Here is a 22275-nt window from a genome sequence, read left to right as displayed (position 1 = left end):
GCGAACTTGTTGTTACATCGTTTACAATAATTAACAATTTAGTAATTATAACCTAACAATTCAATAACATTAGTGATAGTATAATAAAATTTTAATGTTTGATGATTAAAATGTAATTTTAACTATACATAAATAATTAAACTTGTAGTTTACCCTTTAATTAATAATATAATAAAAATGACCATATCTATTGTCACTAGAGTAATATGGTTATTCTTCCCTCAACAAATCTATAGTAGGGTTTAAAAAAATCGAATTCAAGGTTTAAAAAAAAAAGAAAAGAATTTGGAGAGGGTCTTGACTTAGAAACTCGACAATGATGAGAGGCGGTTGAATTGTTATATATGTCTTCTTGTATTTTCTAAATTAAAATTCAATAGCGATTATACTTTTACAATTTAATCCCTATATTATAATTAATAATTTTTTTGATTTAATAACTAGACAATTCAATAATATAATATTGCGCTAGATATAAAAATCCTTCTATTAATAATTTCACTAATTCAATTTATAGAATTTAATTGCGAAACTACATTTATTGACACTAGCTAAAATCGGATCGTTACAATGTTGATTATTGATTTTGTGTGAACTTTGTAAATCTGTTCAAGCGTTAGATAAGAATTTAGAGTATGTTTGATAAACTAAAAATTTAAGTGCTGAAAAAGTAATAAATAGAATCATGAAATATATTTACTTTGTTTGATAAAAGTAAATATTGATTTTAAAAAGAATAAATTATATTTTAATTTTAATATTATTGTTATAAAATTTTATATTATTTTAAATAATTTTAAAAGAAAGATAAATACGTTAATTTGAATATGTCATTTTAAAAAAAATAGTTTATTTAAATTTTTAATAAAATAGAATTAACTTAATATTTTTTATATTAGATAATAAGTAGCTACATACTTATTTATTTTATTTAAAATTTTTTATTATAAAATTTATATTAAAAAATTATCAAACATATTTAAAATACTAAATATTAAAAATTCAGAGATGATGAAACCAACTCAAGATTTATTCAAATTCAAATCCTGATATATTTATATATATATATCTTGATTAGGGTCTAAATGGGATTATAGTTTTGCTATTTCAGTAATTAGTTTTAATTACGGTGACAGGTGATAAATATTCATTGTTTAATGTACCGTTTTGAAATTCCTTCTATTCCCTCCCACTTTAAACTCTCCCAAGAAATCATTTTTTTTAAATTATCCACTAATTTATTTCTCTTTGATTGATTGATTAATTAATTAATTAGGGTTTTCCGCTTCACATTTCCCCCTTTTGTTCCTTGAAATACTTCAGCATCCAATTTTCATCGATGTACGGACAGTCCCAGCCCATGAATGTCCCCGCCCCGGTCATCAGCTCCGGCGTGGACGTCCGTGACGATGTTTCAGCCTCCGCATCCGTCGATAACCACCAAAATGTTAGTTACGACGCTCACCCTCTTGACAACGGCGTCGGAGTTGAGGGCGTCCACACCGATCCCATCTACGCCACTGCCGAAGCTGCTTCCGCTGCTGACTTGGCTATCGTTCAGCGAGTTGACGACGCCAGCCAACTCACCCTCTCGTTTCGCGGCCAGGTCTATGTTTTCGATGCTATTACTCCTAATAAGGTATCGTTTTCCCTTTTAAGTTTTTTTTTTCAGTTAAGCCAATTAGGTTTTGTTGAATTGTTTGGTTTCTGAACAACCAACATTGACGACTTAAATTGAAGAGAGACACTTCATTTCCACTTATTTTGAGTTATTAAAACAATACGGGACTTCAAATCATACTTTTCATCATTCATGTTTTTCTGTATTTTCCCCAATGAAATATACATTGTAAAGATTTTCATTTTGAATCCTTTTTTTTTTTTTCAGTTCCATGCGGTGTTATTACTGTTGGGTGGATGTGAACTGAATTCAGGTCCCCATGGCGTTGAAATGTCATCCCAGAACCTAAGGGTAATTCTCTTAAATTTGTTGAATTTAGGAATTATTTTACGTTTCTTTTGTTCTTTTTTATTTTAAAGTTACCCTTTTTCATGCTTAGAGTGGTGTAGACTTTCCGAGATCTAATCAACCGCATAGGGCAGCTTCTTTAGATAGGTTTCGTCAGAAGAGAAAAGAGCGATGCTTTGATAAGAAAGTCAGATATGGTGTTCGCCAGGAGGTTGCTCTTAGGTGTGCATCCTTCCCTGAAATGCAGTTAGTTTACCTGGCTGTGCTTGTAAAAGTTTTTGTCAAATTTTGAACTAGAAAGATCCTTTTTATTGATCTTGCAATTGATGCTAACAACTTATCCTAGAAATTGTTATAGTAACACTGGCCCTTTAGAGGTTTGAGAAATTACTGAGCTTTAAGACTTTGAGGAGAGTATGGATAATCTACGAGAGATATGTTGATTGTAAGGTATAGCCAAAAGTAAATAATTTTATTACAACTTTTGTATTTATAAAAGTTATGTTGCTCCTTTTCATGTGCTGTTGAATCTGATCAGTGCATACATCACAATTTTTTTTCTGTATGCTATATATTTTAGTGTTATAATCCAAGGATCTTTGTAAAGGGCATAGCTTGGGGAGACAATAAAAGTAGAGTACCTGTTAATTCTAAAGGGTGATCAATAATCATTGTTGCATACTCATATGGTACTGGATAGAGAAGCTTATATTAAATTTGTCTTCTCTATTGAGGAATCTAGTTAATGAGATATTGCAATGTCCTCTGGTCTTTAAAGTAAAATTGTTAGCAAATCTTTAAGAATCTAGGGAGTAAAAACAGTGCTGTTAAATTAATATATCAGGTTTTAAAAGGAAATATTTCTTAGATCAGACTGCACTTTAGAATCATAGAGCAAATGCACCTCAGGCCCCACTCAGGCTAGGCACATTTGATCAGTCACTCGCCTGGTGTGCCTAGACATAGCACCATAAAAACTGCCTGCATTGAAGTTCTATTCTCTATATTTCATTTTGAACTTTTTTCAGTAAATAAACCTTTACTAGTAAGAAAGGAAATAATAACTGACTCTCTACTTCTCAAAATTTGAATATTCAGTTACAAACGTGGGACCCTAAGAAAATCATGGATATTAGCCGACAATATCTAACAAAAATTTTGCATGTTTTCTATATAACTGGACCAGTGTTTAGATTTTATTTTCATCATTATATGTCTTAAACTTATTTTATATCTATACACAGCACATCCATAAATACACTGATATACATATTGCACCTTATTTCACTAAAGCAACCTTATCTGCATCTGGTGTCTCAAGAAATGTGAGGGTTTCTAGCACCAAGTTAATAATCAATTCATTATCGGTTTAATATTGGTGATTTAGGGGATTTTGTTCTAACTGGAAACAAAAAGTTGTTCTCATCACGCAAGTTTAACAGATTCTGTCTCGTTAATTGTTTTCAGTTAGACACACTCCTTTTATAGAAGAAATGATTGAAGTTGAATAAGGGTCTATTAAAAGGGTAAAGAAGTTAAAGAATTCTAACAATAGCGGGGAGTACTATTTTCCTTCAAAGTTTAATTGGCTGCTCTAGGTGCAAATGCAACTGTAGAACCACATGGACAAATGGGAGAGGGTTCTATATCTAGTAATGATTAACAGCATTTTCTTTTTGATTAAGTAACATCATAATTTAGAACTATATATACAACACTTCATATAAACTGACGTCTTAGTATCTTAGGATGCTTTGTTTAACTGAAAAGGAATATAGAAAAACTCATTAGGGACTGTCCAGCCTTATGACAAATTTTTATTTGTTCCACAAGTGCCAAGTTCATGTTTCTGATATGTATGAGTGTATCAGGATGCAGCGTAATAAAGGTCAATTTACATCTTCCAAGAAGTCTGATAGAACTGACAGCTGCAGTACTCAGGATAATGATAACCTACCAGATAATTCGTGAGTTTTATACCAGCTTCTGGAGTGTTGTTTATTATTGTATTCCCTGAACTACACTATATTTCTCATTTTTCTCTTTTGTAAGGTATTTCATTTACTTACATCATTATAAGATTTCCTGGTGAATTCTCAATTAAGTTATAATATAATTCCATTTCTCACTCTTCCAGATGTACTCACTGTGGCATTAGCTCAAATTCAACCCCAATGATGCGACGTGGTCCATCTGGTCCAAGGTCTTTGTGCAATGCTTGTGGACTTTTTTGGGCAAATAAGGTTGGTATCTCTGCTGTGATTGATAGTTCAGTCCTTCGCTTTGTCCATGTTTTTCATTTTCTGTTGCCATGATTCTGTTGCTACATTTGCCGTCATAGTTCTGTTCATAGATTGGGTAATTTTATCACTATCAGTTCACTGTCAAGGAGTTATTTTTTACTTTTCTGCTCCGAATTTAATTTCATCCTGGAATTATATATCCTGAATACTATTCCCTGCTTTCTACCTAGATATACTGTTTAACCTAAGATGTTGACTCCAATAAGTCTCCTGCAACCTTCCTTGATTGTCTAACTCTCAAGATACCTCTTGCATCCAACGTGCAGTCTCTTAACTTTTTTCGTTTAGTTCATTTACTTTGTGTTTCCTGTTGACATTAGCCTTTGATACCTGTTGCACGTTCTGCCCTTTCTCTCTCTCCCCCTCTGCCTCTGAATTTTGTTCTACATACAAAAACACTGCACAGAACACATTGCTCATTATGCAGTTATATATAGTATGTAATATTTGTCTCTTTTGTATGCATAGAAGATTGTGATTTTAGCAATATCATGAGTTTCTGAGATTTTTTCTTCTTTGATGTTTACCTGTCTTCTTTTTCCTGACACCCCTCCCTCTTTCTCTCTCTGCTCCACATTAGCACTGAAAAAATTCTCCATCAGGAAAGCATTTTTCTATTGTCCGATTTTTGGGTATTGAACATGGATAAAAACTCTGCTCATTATCTGGGGTGGGGTAAACTATATTGCTGATTCACAAACGTGGATTGAGAAGGTCTGCCATTGTGGTTGAGGGAGGAAATACATTTCCCTCCACTGAACCCTCCCCATTGTTTCTTACCTTTAAAGTTTTGTCCTGTTTCTTTTGGGCTTTTTTTTAAGTGTACCGATGTTTTCCCCTTGTTGAACATTCAGCATGGCTACATGTTTTGAGTCTCTAACAAATGAACTTTTATGCAGGGTACTTTGAGGGATATTCCCAAGAAAACACGAGATCATTCCGTGCCTCCAGTCGAGCATGTAAGTTTCTTAATGTATTAACTTATTATTGGGCTTCTTGACCAAATGTTCTAATTTGTCCCCTTATTCTTTCAGTAACCTAATCTGGGCTTTGCATTTTTGTATGATGTAGAGAGATAGTGAAGCAAATGATTCAGATTCTGGAACTGCTATTCCTACACAAAGCAATATAGTTTCCGTTTGATAATGAAGCAAATTACTCCGATTCCAAAATTGCTATTCCTACACGAAGCAATATAGTTTCTTTCTCAAATGGTGATGGCTCTGTGCTAATTGCCAAGCATTATTGTCTATGCAAATATGGCCACTGTTTCAGCTAGATCTCGATTATTAAGTTCCTTCAAAGTTGTGCTATATGTACAGATATCATAGTTGCCTTAGTCTGTATACTAGGTTTTCTCCTCCTATTCCTTTGGTTAGAGTACTTTTGCATGAGATTACCTCTTCAAGAGAAAAAACCTATTCCGGATGTATCACCCAAAGCTTCAGCTTTCTTAGCTACGATTTATAGGCTGTATGCTCCAATATCATATCCCCTCCCAAAAACTACCTTAGATGAACTATCTAAGCCTCCTTTATGTTCTAATCAAATGCATATTAGTTAATGTAAAGGATTAATAATCTTTTTTTCTTATAAACATTAATTGGAGTTTGGATTCCATTTCCCTGTTAGTCAAATCCTTGTTCTGATCATTCATTTTCCTAGTGAGTCTGGTAATATATTTAGAGTGGATCTGTGTTGGTTAAATATGTGGAATGCGAGTATTAGTCCAGTTGATTCGTACACGAATCTTAGTATTTGCAACCTATTTTCCTATTCTAGGGTTGTGGTTCCTTTTTATACCAAAAAAATGTGAATCACTTACATGTGTTATTCGGATTCAAGTGTCAAACACGGGTATATCAAAAAAATTGAAGTTTTTTCATGTATTTAGGTCTTTAGAACTTTATGTTCTCATATTCTATATCCAAATATGCATTGACCACACAATTACTTGACAAGGATAAAGAGTCGGAGCATATACTACTTCTAGTGTTTTTCCTTTTTCTCATTTGTGGGCAACAAATAAAGGCGGATCAAGTTCCAGCCAAACTGAGAATCAACCATGGGGGAATGTCTCTGCTGTGACAAAAAATGATGTATCTGTTCTCAGTTGTTTTATTCTTCACTTGGCTTTGCTTTGATTATTATTGGTTGATCTGCCAGTAAACTACTGCCCCTGTTTTGACCTTTTGAGTCCCTAGTTGGCAGCATAAATTGGAACTTATAATCATTACATTATCGGAAATTGTATCAAATTTCAGACCTCTTATTATTGCAAATTATCATTACAGTTCAGTTACTTGCTACCTTTTTTAAAGAAAAGATGAACAAATAAATTAATAATTGAACCCATTATCAAGTTAACAAGTTTAGATCTAAATGAAATTTTTTTAGTATAAATATTCTTATTGGCTCTTAATAGTAATTAGATTTATGGCACATTGACACCTTTTCTGCTACAAATATATAAAAAATAAAATAATATGAAAATTATATATTATTTAGTTGAAATGGTAAAGTTGAGGGAAAGATGATTTTGAGATTTTGAGTTTCAAGTATCATATTGTATGTAGAAAGGTTAAAATACGGTAAAGTTTGTATTTAATGTGTCGAAATCATTTTTTATTTTAAAAAACGGGGATTGACTTTTAAACAAGGTATGGAGTCGCCACTAATCTTTTTTGTTTAGGTGTGATCGGGTCACCTTGTGATCGATCATTTCAATAAAGCATTTTGGTTTATTAAAATAATGTTTTTGGTCTATGAAAAACTAGAAAACGGATTCTGGAGTCAGTTACGCGCGAGGAAGGATTAGCACCCTCGCAACGCCTAAAATTGGTACCGTATTGATCAATTAATGTCCTAATGTTGAAAATTTGAAAAAGATTTTAAAATACAATTCCTTTAAAATGTTTGGATATCTTGAATTGGATATTGAAATTCTCTCGCTTAGAAGAAATAAAATATCACATCCAGCACGATTGGATACAATATCTCAAACCCTCGACACAAGATCATGTTAGGATTTTCAAAACACATGCACTTGAAATTTTTAAAAAAATATTTGGCTATTCGGCCAAATGATAAATCGAAACCCAGCGCGATTGGGCACGATTTATTGAATTTCCAAATACAAAATATTGCCCCATTTTAGTTTATAAAAAACATGGATGAAATTTAAAAAGGATATTCTGTATTTTAGTCGAATGAAAAAATCGAAACCCAGCACGATTGGGCCCGATCTCTCAAACTTCCAAACACGAAATATTTCCTTATGTTGAGAGGTTTTTTTTTTTAAAACGCGAGTGGTTATAAAATGAATAAAAATAAAATATAGAAAATACCAATTGATGAGAATGCTTAAAAATCTGAAAAAATAGGGTTTTTAAAAGAAACAGATGGCATATAAATAAATTCTTAAGAAAATACAAATATGAAACAACATGAGATTTATAATGTATGTAGATAAAGCTAATGTAAATTTTGTGTATGTAATAATACATAAAGGTGATCTAATTAAATATCATACATAATTTAAAACTACATTATATGAAAGGTTTTTTCAAAAGAAAAAAAATAATGAAAAATGATAGTAATATTAGTGAACCACTATAGTATATAAAAATAATAGTAAAATAATAACAGTGAAATACAATAGTAATAATAATATATATAAATAATAATAATAATAAAGTAATAAAAATAGTAACAATAATGATAATAACATATATCAGTGAGAATAATAGCAATAATATATAATAGTAAGAATAAAAAAAAATAACAATGATAATGTTAATTAGCAATCCCAACATTGAAAAGCACGTAAAGATGTAAAATAATAAACAAAAAAGACAAAATAATAATAATGAGAATAATTCAATAAGTAAATAAAAAATTTAATAAAAAAGCTGAAAGTACTTAGAGTTGTAAAGGGCTTGAGATTTAATCACAATCAAAACGAAAGATGGGGTGCAAGTTGTAAAATACCAAGAAATACCAAATCATGAATTGGGACCAAAGTAGGCGTGCGTGCAAAGGGGAAGGACCGATAGGGAAAATATTCCAAGCACACAAAAGCAGCGTTCAGGCGTGGATTAAAATGAGTTTATGCGCAACATCCAGGGGCAATTTAAAAACAAATAGGATTCAAATAGGGCCAAATTAAAGACTAGCGCAAATGGGAAGGACCAGTTGCATCATTCATTTTGGGGTGATATGGTGTCTGATTTTGAACAGACTGCAAACTTTCAATATCGTGCTGTTGTGCATTGTTAGATATGATCCTTTCTGGCATTCTTTGTCGGCACATGATCTTTTTTTCTTTTTCTTTTTTTAAATTTGATGACTGTCGACTTTGTAACATTGACATATAAAGCGACTTTTACCCATTTAGCGAAGTAATTGATGACCACAAAGATGACAGTGTCTGAAGAGATTGACCCACCCCACATCGAGAAAGTCGATAAAGAAATGAAGGAGACACATAAATCTTATCTCCATAAATTTGGCACTTACGGCATAACTGATGTGATCCCCTTCCATGGTGGACCAACAGTACCCAAACCTCTTGATTTGCTTGACCATTGTAAAATCATTAACATGTGTTCTTCAGACACCATTACGAACCTCTTCTAAGATCTTCTTAGCCTTAACAGCATCCACATGTCTTAGTCGCCCAGGTGTATCTTGATACGATCGTGCGGAAACATCTTTGAATTCTTACAATAACTCAATGACGTCTCGCTTTGTCTCTGTGGTGATATAGGCTCCGATCTTCACCTTTTTCTCTTCTTCTAGGCTCGCGATGTCCATTGACCCTTTGTAAGGTAGGATCTATTTCTTATCTCGTTCTACCATCCTTAACAGATCAGGAGATAGGCTACAATCTCTATCATCTTCAAAGTCTCGAGATCCCTTTAGACAAATGTCTTACTCAAAAGGAAATTCTGGGTCAGTAGCAATGTCACTTATGTTGTTGATATTTGGAGACCTATTGTAGGTACGAAGGAATATTCCAAAGAATGAATAATTATTTGTATGGTATGATCATGAATGATTTAAAAAAAGGTCCAAAGAACAAAAGAATCTAAGAATAATTGTTTGTACAGAATAAAAGAATATTTGCTCGAAATGATAGCAAAGATGCATTTTATTGAAATAATTTCCCCTACAAAGCCCAAAAGCATGGATTCCATCCCACCCAAACGGCACCATCGCTTCAAATGAAATTGATTTTCTGCTCAATGACTTTCAATTTTTTTTGTGTGTATTCTTGCTTCGAATATGAATGTGTATTTTTTGGTATTTGATTCTCGGGAAAAAAAATCCTCCCATTTTACAATACATTTCAAAGGTTTTTATAGCCGATTTTACAACCTATTTTACTTGTTTGCAGGTTCATGGGTGTGCACGTCTCTTACGTGGAGGTGGAGTGGCGCACGACGTGGAGAGTCGCACGACGTGCGGTGCCTTGGGACTGCTTCGGTTGCAAACGGCGGCTCCTAGGGTTTTTGTTGAAATCTGTTTGTTTTTGGGCCATTTGGGCCGTGTTTGTAAATAGGTATTTAGGTTTGGGCCTGTTTTTGTTGGGTTTTGATTTCTAGGGGTTTGGGCTGGGCAAATTTTGGGCCCTACATAGTGCTTATAAAAATATTAAATTTTTAATAATTTTACAATTGAATTGAGATTTGATGATTGTTATATCAATTTAGTCAAAACTTTAAATAATAATATGAATGGATTGTAATTTTGCATAGAAGGGATATCCAAATTTATGCTTTTCATCTATTATTGTCCCATAAATTTTTGCAAATTTTATCATTTGTATTAAAATTGATTATTATTATTTATATTCAAACTAATTAAATTATTAGTTAGGTATTGGAATTTGAATTTAATAAGTTGAAAAAAAATTAAAATTTAAAATTTAAAAAGTTGATATTCAAAATTAGATTCAAATTTAGACGATGAAAATATAAATCCATAATTTATAAAATTGAAAGTAATTTAAATAATAAATATTCAAAACTTAATATTTGCATATATTCTAAATTCACAGCAATTAATAATTCAAATATTTAAATTCATAATCATCAAATCCTTAAAATGCAAATTATATATTTACAAATATGGAATTAACCTATTTATCGTGGTCACTACATGAATTTCCATAGTCAACTCCATCGTACCCCACTCTATCCCGCATATCCTAATCACCCGTATCCCGCGAAAACACCCGCTTATGTTAACATTGTAATTGGTTTTTAAGTGAATTATTTTTTTATTTATTATAAAAGTTATTTCTTTAAATATCTTTGTAGAGATACTTGAATATTGTGGGTTTGATAAATCATCATAGGAGTTTGTGCCTACATAACAAAATTTTATAAAAAATTAAACTATAATTTAGAGTGCAGTCATGAATTTTTCCACTTTGATAAGTATAGAGTTCAGTTATAAATTGTAATTAAGAAAACTTTTTTCTTGTTCTTCCAACTAACCTTTTAATACGTGAAAATAAACAATCATTAGAGTTAACTTTCACTTTATAAATATTTTACTCGTTTCTCTTTTATTCTTACCTAAAATTCTCAGAAAAAAAAGTGTTTTTATGTTTTTTCCCAGATAATGATTACATTAATTAAGAATAAGATCTTACATGGATTATTTATATTTTCCAAAACTTCACCCCAACTATTTTTTAAATTTTATTATTCTTCAATTTTTTAATTTAATTCTTCTCTGCAAGATATATATTACATGTATGACTTTTTTTTCAGATTTATAATCTTCATAAAGATTGAAATTAATACTTAATGACAAATAAATAACCTTTTGATTTATATTTATCATGTGAACTTATTGATGCATTATCATTTACTAAATAATCAATCATAGTTAAGTGAAGCTTATAATAAATGGTATTGACTAACAAATATGCTTCAAAGGAATCTCTAATTGATCGATCAATCTAAAAACATGAAAAATTATGTATAGACATGATTCAAATGTTAGATCGGTGGAATAAAAATATGCTTAAATATCATCAACATGATTTGGATATACTGACAAGATACATTCTATTCTTAAAAGAAAAAAATATTTAAAGAAAAATAACTACGAATACTGAAGGATCTCAGCTAAAGTATGGATTTCGTGAAAAAGACAAGTTGTACTTTGAGGTTTAATCTCAAGGGCGATCCTACACATTTCGAGGCATCCATGGGCAAGGATTTGGAAGTTTGTCTTCTTGGTCTTGTGGTGGTAAGAAGCGAGCCAGAACTGCTTCTGCGTATGGAGTGCTTGTGGGCAGGGCTGATGGTTTCTATGAAGTTTCTTCTAGTGTTGGTGTTGGTAATGAGACATCGGCGGGTCTTGTTCTGCTGGCCTTCTCACATTCATGTGATTATCTATGATTCAACTATTTTATTATAATAAATTCTGAAAATTTATTACAAAGAGAGAAAGCTATAAGTAAAATAGAAAAATTCTTCAATTATTTTTCTATGCCTTGTTTAGGTTTCTTACCTTGCTATTTATAACAAAATTTTTAAATTCTAATTAATTTTTCTTCAATCTCGCATAGTATTTTTGATAAGGATGAAGTTATTGTTACTTCCACGTAACCCAGTACTGCATTAATGATTGCTTCCACCTATCTTTGTTACATTATTGATAGTTTTGTCTTCATCTGAATGTCTTATTGTTTAAGTTAATTAGATGGAAATTAGGAAGTAAAAAGTATAATGGTTATAATAATAAAAAAATTGTTAGAAGAAAAACTTCTAAAAAATCTAAAAAACATGTAAATGTTTTATATGTGATGAAGAATGTCACATAGCACTACATTGTCCTAACAAAGGAAAAAATACAAAGAAACTGATTAAAACTCTTAAAAAACAAGACTTAGAAATATGCTCAGAAGATGAAATAGATTCTGAAAAATATTATATGAATTAATGTTAGAAACAGATTTTGATTCAGATAATGAAGAATATATATTTATGTTTAATGTAGGAAGTAGTTCTAATAATCAATTAGAAGAAATTTCTAAATCTGAACAACATGATATAAAATTTGTAGCACCCCAAACCCGGCCCAGACGTTATGGCTGGATCCGACATGCCACTTCGAAGCATTAAAAACATTTTATATTGTTGATCCAGAAAAACCTACTTAGTGTTTTAAAAGATAATTTCATTATAGGTTAAAGTGAATAGAAGCTGTGCACCAGGTAGGAAACCGGAAAAGAGGTGGTGAGTCCATCAGACTGCTTAAGTACCAAGCTCCCTTCGGATCCAATCCTAGACATGCATACCGCCATTGCCACACCTTAACGTCATGGATATTTCTAGGAAACCGATTTGATTAAGTCATTTTTAGGAAAAGTGATTAATTTTGGAAAATACTTTCATTGCGGAAGCTTTGCTTGTTGTCGTGTTATTTTGAAATCAATTATTGTTTTTGAAAACGCGCCCTAAAGCTATCCAATTTCAACAGTTAAAATAAGTAATACCTATCTTAGTAATACATATTAAAACCATTAAAAATAATTAAGCGGCCTTATTACATTTAAAAACCCAAAACTTCAAACGTAAATAAAAGGATGTCCAGTTCACCAGAAGAAAATCAAACTTTCAGAACGGGTGGCCACTCCGAATTCCCTCACAGCTCCAAGCTCACTATGGTTGGGGATTTCCTGCGTGGATGAAAATAAAAGGGGTGAGTTTGGGGAAACTCAGTGTGTAAGGAAAACCCATTCAAAGCCCAAGTCAGCTCAAGCCCATTGGGCCTAAGCCCATTCAGGTAACAGTGGTACTGGGCCAGAGCCCTTTTCAGATTACAATAAACTGGGCCTTAGCCCCTTATTCAGATAACAGTATGGCCCATAGACCCATTTGCAAATACATGCAACATCAATAACATATGCAAGCCCATTTGGGGTGACTACTCAACCCACCAACCACTACACTCCACCCGTACCAGCCATACACTCCATGTGGGGAATAGCTCAACCCACCCAGCCCAACACTCCACAGTTGCAGCCTTGCTGCTCAGTTAACAGTAAATTGAGGCAAAACCTCCAATATATGGACAAGCCACTTTCAGTACTTCCTCCGTCAATATCCCAATCCCATGCATCAGATAATAACAACATGGCATGCAGTAAATAACAACAGTCAAACATGCATTTAGGTCAATTTAACCCTAGGGGTATTTCGGTAATTTATCTACTAGGGGGTAAAACTGTAAATTTTCCACTTTTAAAGGTATTTCAGTAATTTATCTATTTTAGGGTTTTTCATGCATATTCCTACCTTTCACGTACTAACAGAATCACTACCGAGGGTTCTTACCGAATTGGGCCCGTTGGCCCATCATTCCAATTTTGGCCCATTAAGCCCAAAAATATCGAGGGCACAGAAATCATGCACTTTGCAGTCCAAATTTTTGCAGTTTACCAAAAACATTAATCGATTTACCTCACGAGCATTCGCACACTCGCAAATCTACAAAAATACCGGTTTTCGACATTTCGGCTTTTCGACTTTTGCCGATCCAGACTAAGAAAGAGGATGTTAGTTACACACCTGTTTGCGACGATATGCTGACGAAATCCACACACGAACCGCCTACAATTGGATTACTAACACATTAATCTAACTATTCAAATACGAACTACGTATTAACCCCTTACAATATTCAGCCAACCACACCTACAGATCATAGTAAGCTTATAAGAAAACAATAAGCAACTCATTAACAAATTTTTGTCAATGTTTACCACATAATCATAATTTCACTGCAAGCTGTCTTCCTGAGCGACAGTCACTAAATCATTTATAACTGGAGCTACGAAACTCCAAATCAAGTTCCGTTAATTTTTCCTGAAAATAGACTCATATATCTTCTATCCATAAAATTTTCAGAATTTTTGGTTTGGCCAATCAATACCAGATTTTTCTCAAAGTTTCCCATGTTTCACTGTTTGACTAATCTGACCACCCTTCATTACGAATCAAATTTCTCATTGTACAGAATTCAAAATATGTTCTTGTTTATTTCATTAGAAACTAGACTCAATAAGATTTAATTACATAATTTATTCAGCTTCTAATTCATCTCCCACAATTTATGGTGATTTTCCAAAGTCACGTTACTGCTGCTGTCCCAAGCAGATTTATTACCAAATCACTCTTTCACACATACCTTGCATGCATGTTATTTAAACATGTATATCACCAATCAATAATCACATATCTATGATTTTACTTAAGAATAATCTCTATTTCATCATTTTAAAGCACAACATGTTAGCTGATTTTTCCCTTTAACATCTAAGGCACATGCATGCTCATTTGTTTGGCTCAACTTCACCTATCTTCCATTTTTCATCAAAAGAACATGAAACAACAACCATTTCCTTCATTTTAATTCATGACTAAATGCTCACAACACAACTAAAAATCAAAATATACTTCAAGAGTTAAGGTAGAATCAAGAAGAACTCATGAACCTCAAAATAAAAGTAAACTACCATGAACTTACCTTCAATTTTTCTTCCCCAAGTGACCGAACATTCAAGAGCTTTCTCCTCTCCTTTCTCTTCTCTAACTTTACGCTATGATGAACAAAGATGGACAAAACTTTGTTCTTTTCACCCCTTTTTCTTTTAATAAAATTTCATATTTCATCCATTTAATTCTTTAATACAAAAGACATGAAATTCTTATCATGAAACATTTACCTAACCCATTATCATGGAACATTTACCTAACCTATTATCATGGAACATTTACCTAACCTATTATCAATTTGTATCAATTTGTACCATAAATTTTGTCTACAACAACATGATGGCTGGCCACTTCATGTAAAATGGGAGGTTTGTCATGCAAATCCTCCTATTTTGCACTCCTATTTATTTGGCCACTTCAATTTAGCCTCTAGCATTTTCAAACATTTTCACATAGGTTTTATTTCATAATTTCACCCCCTTTTTCTTATGGAACAAAAATTAACTAAAATTGTCGGGTTCTATCTTAAGTTTGGGCTTTCTAGAGGCCCACTAACATAATTAAACCTATGCCAACATTCACAGGATTCCCGAAAATTGGGGTTACAAAATTAGGTAATTTAATTGAAGAAGAAAAAGACTTTTCTAATGAAATGATAGAAAAAAATAAATAAAAATCATATTTTTAAAGAAGAAATATATAAAATTTCTAAATTTAAGATATGGAGTCAAAAACACGTAGAAAAAATTAGCGATAATACAGTCGCTAGAGATACTAGAGGAGGATTAATAGAAATCCCATTATTTATTAAAGATAAAATTAAAAGGACTAAAAGGAAATATCCTCAAGTTAGATATATACGTTTAGGAATAATAATGATAACTATTAGAGCTTTATTTAGAAAATGTCATGATGTACCTATAATAGCAGTATTATTAGATTAAAATATTAAATTACAAATTTAATCTATCCTATATAATAAAGTAAGTAAAATAGAAGAGCGAGTAAATAATATAGGAAAAATTACAGAATTAAATTTGAACAACAAATCTAAAGAAATTCTATCTAATGTTAATAATAAATTAGAACAAGTTCTTATTAACAAAAATATAGAACAAGAAATAGGTTTAGGTCATTTATATTATGGAAATAGTAATATAATATTGACTTTATCTGAGAAAGAAGACACTTCTTCAGAAGAATCATCTTCTACTAATAAAATATGTAAGAATCCTGAAAAATAATGTAGCGACGTAAAAATTTTAGCTTCGCTTGGTCGCTAATTGTGGCGATTTATTGAAAATTTAAAAACTGAAGTATGATTTTACAAAAAAAAAAGAGTCGCCACCGATCCTTTTTATAGGTGTGATCGGACACCTAATAAATTTATTTTTAAAACAAAAAGAAGGCCGAGTTTAGGTCTACGTCAAAATCCAGAGAAAATTAGGGTTCGGGAGTCGGTTACGCGCGAGGAAGGTATTAGCACCCTCGCGACGCCCAAAATTGGTATCTTATAAACAAGTGTTGTCTTAATTTTCAAAATTGCAAGTTCAAAGTAACATTTAGTCTTGATCAGATCAAAACACGAGAAATTTCAAGTTTCGTTTTCTTTTGAGAAGGACGTTCCGTTTTTAACATGAGCCGATAATATTCACCCAACATAGCGATGAAATCGATGGCTTAATGTTAAATCAGCGCGTTGCCTTATTTATTGAAATTAGTTAAAAACAAAAATGAAAGTATTTCTAGATAAAGAAAATAAAAGGAAACTATATTTGATGTTGAAATAAAATGTGAACAAATAGGCTAAATTCGAAACAGACAAATAATAATAAAAAGTTGAGAATATATGAAGCGAATAATATATAAAACATTAACAATGTATATGTGATAATAATAGAATAAAATAAAATAATGGATATGATACTAAACATGATAATAATAGTAATAATGTAAACGTGAAATAGTAACGAACATATATATAAAACATATAGTACTAGATCAAAAGTAAATACAATATGTATTGAAAGCGAGAATAATAATAATAATAATAAACCAATGATAATGATATATAAATATATGCATGCATTAAAATAAATAATAATAAGAATAATAAAAAATATATACCTATATTAAAAAATATATATAATGTAACATTAAAATACATGTATAATGTAGTAAAAAATATTATATATTCATAAGATAATATGTAAAAATAATAATAATATAGCACTAGAAATATATACATGACGTGTATAAAGATATAATATTAAAAAGATACATATACATAATATATAAAAATGAACATATACCATATATATTAGAAATACTAATAATACAAAAAAAAATATTAATAACACTACACAAATATGTACATATGTATTAAAGTAAATATATAATAATATTAAAAGTGTATACATAGAATAGTATTAAAAATACGTACATAAAAAAAAATATATATATACACATAATATAATAAGATATATGACTAATAGGATATAAATATGTACATAATATATAATAAAAAATAATATACATAATATAAAAATATTTAAAATAATAAATAAAAAATGAAGAAATGAGTAAAAATAATATATATAATAATATAGCAAGAAATTAATCTATTTATAGTAAGTACTTAAAAATATCTATACACATATATGTATAATAATGATAAAAAAATAATAATACTAGTGAAAATAAATAAATATAATAATATCTGAAAATAATATTATACATAAAAGTATGTGTATACTCATATAATAAAGTGTATGTACTAGTATTAACAATAAATATAATAGGGATAAAAAATAGATATAATAATACGTACATAATATGGTATAAAAAATACATACATGGAATAGTAAGAAATATATGTAACTAATAACATTAAAATACATACATAGTATATAAAGTACATATGATATATATATTAGAAATGATGATAATATAAAACTATTCATACGCTACATAGATACATACATATATATAAATAATAATGATGTTAGAAATATACAATGATATTAGAAATATATAAAATAGTATAAAAGATGTATAACTAAATAGTGTTAAAATATATACATAAAAATATATATAAAATACAATATTGAAAACATATATATAATACATAGATTAGGAATGAAAGTGACATAAAAAAAGAAATATATATGAAAGTATATATATATATGCGTGAGTATCAATTGAGACTAAAATAAAGCTAATAATAGTATAACTATACTAATAATGATAATAATAATGATAGTAATAATATAAATATTATATACATAAAAAGGTAACAATAACAATAAATCACATAATAATAATAAATATAAAATAAAGAATGATAAAATTAATTATTAAAATATTAAAATGACAAAAAGGGGTTAAATCGAAAACAAAATAGAAAGCGCGGGATAAATTTTAAAGGAGAAGGACTTATTTGAACACGTACACAAACAAAGGGGGCTAAAAACGCAATTTTTTGAACTATTTTAAAACGCACAACAGGAAAGGGACTAAATCGAATCACGCAACAACCTTCAGATCCAAATTAAAGTAAATTAAAACTTGATTGTAAATTAATAAAAAAATGGAAGGGCTAAATGTATAATTAGCCCTTCTGTTTAAAAACACGCGGACCTTGGGCCGGACGGGTGGGGTCGGATCGGGTAAGGGCTTAAACGACGCCGTTTTGGGGCTTAAGTATAGCCCCCAAAACGACGTCGTTTCGGAGGGTTATAAATAGGTCCATTTTCAGAAAAAAAAATCATTTGAAGGGAGAAAAAGAGAAGAAAGGAGAGGAAGAGAGAGGAGGGAGGAGGAAGAGAGGAAAGGAGAGAGGGGGTCTGCTGGCCAGGGGGCCGGTCACAGGCCGATCGTCGGCCCGGCGCCGGCGGAGAGGTAAAATTTCTTTTTTTTTTCTTCTTTATTATATATATATTTATATATGTTTTCGAATAGGAAAAGGAAAGAAAAAAGGAAAAGAAAAAAAGAAAAAAAAGAAAGAAAATCGATTCGCAAATGAAAAAAAAAACAATCACCTCCTTTTGTTTTGATTTTTTTTTTTGTTTCTCTGATTTTTGATTATCTTTCTGTCTTTGATCTCTTGAATCACTGCTTACATATATGTTTTTAATCTATTCTTTCTATTGATGGTAAAAAATCGAAAAAGTCCCCTTCTATAAAGCTTCAAATCGGCTTATATAGCCTTTGTACCAAACTGTTTATTCTATCTTTGTTACTGTTGCGTGTCCCTCTTGTTTTGCAGGTGGAGCAGGTGGGTGTGGTGGTGGCAGAGGTATGGTGGCTGACATGGAGAGGCAGACGGTATGGGGCTAGGTGCAAGTGGGGAGAGGTTAGGGTTTGTGATAGCTTTTTGGATTTGGTTTAAGGTTTGGGTGTAATTGGGCTATTGGGTATTTGGGTTTTTTAGTGGGTTTAATGGATTGGTTTAATTGTAATGGGTTTTGAGTAAGGGTTATTGTTTGAGTTTGGTGTAATGTAAGTGGGTCAAATTGGCCTATAACAAATAAGAAAAAAAATATACTCATCAACAAAAATATGATTTTCAATCTTATCAAGAACCTTATAGAACATTGAAAATTTAAATTTACTAAAAGTACAGATAAAAATGAAATAATAGAATATTTAAAATTAATAGAATAACTTTATGAAAAACATAAAGATTTGTTTACTTTATTTAATTATTATTATATTGTTAAATATGACACTACAGACAGTAGTAGTTCTAGTAATTTTGATAATTTAGAAGATTTAAAGGTTACTAGTTATAAGTCTGATGAAGAAAACACTTCAACAGATGAGGAAGAAAATATAAAAATACTAGAACCAATGGATACCGAAGAAACAGATCCTTATGGAAAAAGAAAAATAGAATCAGATCTTCACCATGATGGTTATCTGAGAACTAATAAAAATTTGAAAAAGTTGAAAACACAACTAGAATTTTTGGTAATCAAACTGAAAATATAGCTACTAATGAAATTAAATCTAAATATCTAGGAGAGTCATCTAGTCAACCTATACCACATAGGATAGATGATTTAAATAAAAGAAATGTGGCCCATGCTGGAATATATTTGGACTTGACTAATATTCCAATATCAGATTATGAAAAAACTAATGATGATTGGGCACAGTCGATGACTATTGTTGTAAACAACAACAATACTTGGACAAAAGAAAAATTCTTAAATTATTTTGTTGGAACATTTCAAGGTGATGTTCTACAATTTTTAAGAAGATGGGAAGAACCAAAAAAAGGAAAAGAACAAAAAAGGCAGTTAATAAACCAGATAGGAACTCACAAAGATCTTTTAAAAGGATTAACTTTTATTCTAAAAATAGAATTTTGTGGCTATTTTGATAAAAAAAAGATCAAGATAGTGTATTTAGTTATATATTGTCAAAAATTAAATTATGTGATATTAGATATTTAGAAGAATTTTCTAAAAAAATTTTAAAAAAATTCTTCATGAATATCAAAAACTAAAAAATGAAAACATAGAATTTTGAAAAAACCAATATTTTCATAAATTACCACCACTATAGGATGAATTTTGTATACAAAAATATGTAAATTATCTAGAAAAACAAAGTTAAAAGGCTGGAGTAGCATCAGAAAATATAGACTCTATAGGAAATAGAATAAATTTTGCAAAAGAAAGAATAACTTTACATTGTTTACAAACTAAATTCTCTAAACAGGTTAAAAATAAATTAAGTACTAAAATTTTAGAAAATAAGTGGGAATTTAGATGTAAACCAATACGTTCTAATACTTATAAAAAACATAGAAAAAAAATAGAAGATATAAGTTAATTAGATTGAAACCAGGAAGTAAAAAATATAATGGTTATAATAAAAAGAAAAAATTTGTTAGAAGAAAAACTTCTAAAAAATCTAAAAAACAAATATGTAAATGTTTTATATGTGATGAAGAAGATTACTTAGCACCACATTGTCCTAACAAAGGAAAAAATGCAAAGAAAATGATTAAAACTCTTGAAGAACAAGACTTAGAAATATGCTTAGAAGAGGAAATAAATCCTGAAGAAATATTATATAAATTAATATCAGAAACATATTCTGATTCAGATAATGAAGAATATATATTTATGTTTAATGTAGGAAGTAGTTCTAATAATCAATTAGAAGAAATTTCTAAATCTGAACAACATGATATAAAATTAGATAATTTAATCGAAGAAGAAAAAGACTTTTCCGATGAAATGATAGAAAAAATAAATAAAAATCATATTTCTAAAGAATAAATATATAAAATTGCTAAATTTAAGATATGGAGTCAAAGACATGTAGAAAAAAATTAGTGGTAATACATTCGCTAAAGATACTAGAGGAGGATTAACAAAAATCCCATTATTTACTAAAGATAAAATTAAAATGATTAAAAAGAAATATTCTCAAGTTAGATATATATACATTTAGGAATAATAATGACAATTATTAGAGCTTTATTTAGAAAAGGTCATGATATACCTGTAATAGCAGTATTATTAGATAAAAGATTTAAAAATCCAATAAAAACACTTATTGGAGGTATTCAATCTAATTTACATACTGGTGTATAGGATTTAAAGTCACACCAAATTACTTTATATCTATTACAGATCCTCTAATAGAAGAGTGTTTATGTTTAAGAATTCAAAAAAAAATTCTAAAATAAATGATTTAGCAAAAGATTTAGCAATAAATTGGACTTCTATTAATGAATATACTAATACTGCAGAAGTAGAAATTAAAGAAATTAATAATAAAATTATTGAGCTTTTTAAACCTAATAAATTTACAACAGAAATATAATCAAAATTATTACATTTAAGGGATCTATCAATACCAAGAGACTGGATGATAGTACTTCAAAACCTGTAAGTACTGTAGAATATATGTCGTCAGGAGATAGATTATATTTTAAAAATAATGCTATAACAAATATAAATGATAATTTAGTTTTACCCTCAAATACTCAAATAGAGGAAGAAGAGGATAATACAAGTACAAATTCAACACCAATAGGTATGAAAACAATTCATAGTCCTATTTTTCCTACTGAACCAAGTACAAATTCTAGAAACACTAGAATGGAAGAAATACAAACTTTAACAATTATTCAACAAATGAAAATTGGAAATAGTGATGTTATTACATTTTCAAATTTTCAATCAAGAAAAGATTATACATATATTGAAATTACATTTCAAATTAGAGAATATAAAACATATTTTTTACATGTTTTATCAGATACAGGAGTTACAACATGTAGTTACAGAGAAAATACTATTGCTATAGAAAAATGGGAACCTATGAAACACCGATAAGAGCCATAGGAATAGATGGTAATGAAATCATAATTCAATTTAAGGCTAGAAACGTACCAATTTACATAAATAATGTAAGAGTTGTAATACCTAAAATACTATATTTTCCTGCAATGCATGGAGAC

The 22275-nt window shown here is 30.1% G+C and overlaps 1 protein-coding gene and 1 long non-coding RNA gene across 2 annotated transcripts; both read left to right on the top strand.

The window, feature by feature from the left end:
- The first annotated feature begins 1203 nt into the window (after positions 1-1203).
- Positions 1204-5892, top strand: LOC107957535 (GATA transcription factor 25). The gene is made up of 8 exons (XM_041112159.1): positions 1204-1639; positions 1889-1972; positions 2061-2191; positions 3841-3936; positions 4107-4212; positions 5172-5231; positions 5344-5389; positions 5454-5892. Exons 1-8 carry the CDS (start codon positions 1340-1342, stop codon positions 5549-5551), a joined length of 921 nt encoding a protein of 306 aa, XP_040968093.1. The 5' UTR covers positions 1204-1339; the 3' UTR covers positions 5552-5892.
- Positions 5893-18122: 12230 nt separating this feature from the next.
- Positions 18123-19351, top strand: LOC107961223 (uncharacterized). Its single transcript, XR_001701224.2, has 2 exons — positions 18123-18692; positions 19060-19351. It is a non-coding gene; the product is annotated as an uncharacterized lncRNA (long non-coding RNA).
- Positions 19352-22275: the final 2924 nt, after the last annotated feature.

Source organism: Gossypium hirsutum, chromosome A05 (assembly GCF_007990345.1).
Source record: "Gossypium hirsutum isolate 1008001.06 chromosome A05, Gossypium_hirsutum_v2.1, whole genome shotgun sequence".
NCBI classification, from domain to species: Eukaryota; Viridiplantae; Streptophyta; class Magnoliopsida; order Malvales; family Malvaceae; genus Gossypium; species Gossypium hirsutum.
This window is presented reverse-complemented; position numbering and strand designations above follow the sequence as displayed.

What these genes read in the sequence shown, in the direction of transcription:
- LOC107957535 (XM_041112159.1), top strand. Translation starts at nt 1,340, where the DNA reads ATGTACGGACAGTCCCAGCCCATGAATGTCCCCGCCCCGGTCATCAGC. An exon ending in CCGTGCCTCCAGTCGAGCAT is followed by an intron (nt 5,232 to 5,343) that starts GTAAGTTTCTTA and finishes TGTATGATGTAG; the next exon opens with AGAGATAGTGAAGCAAATGA. An exon ending in TTCTGGAACTGCTATTCCTA is followed by an intron (nt 5,390 to 5,453) that starts CACAAAGCAATA and finishes AAATTGCTATTC; the next exon opens with CTACACGAAGCAATATAGTT.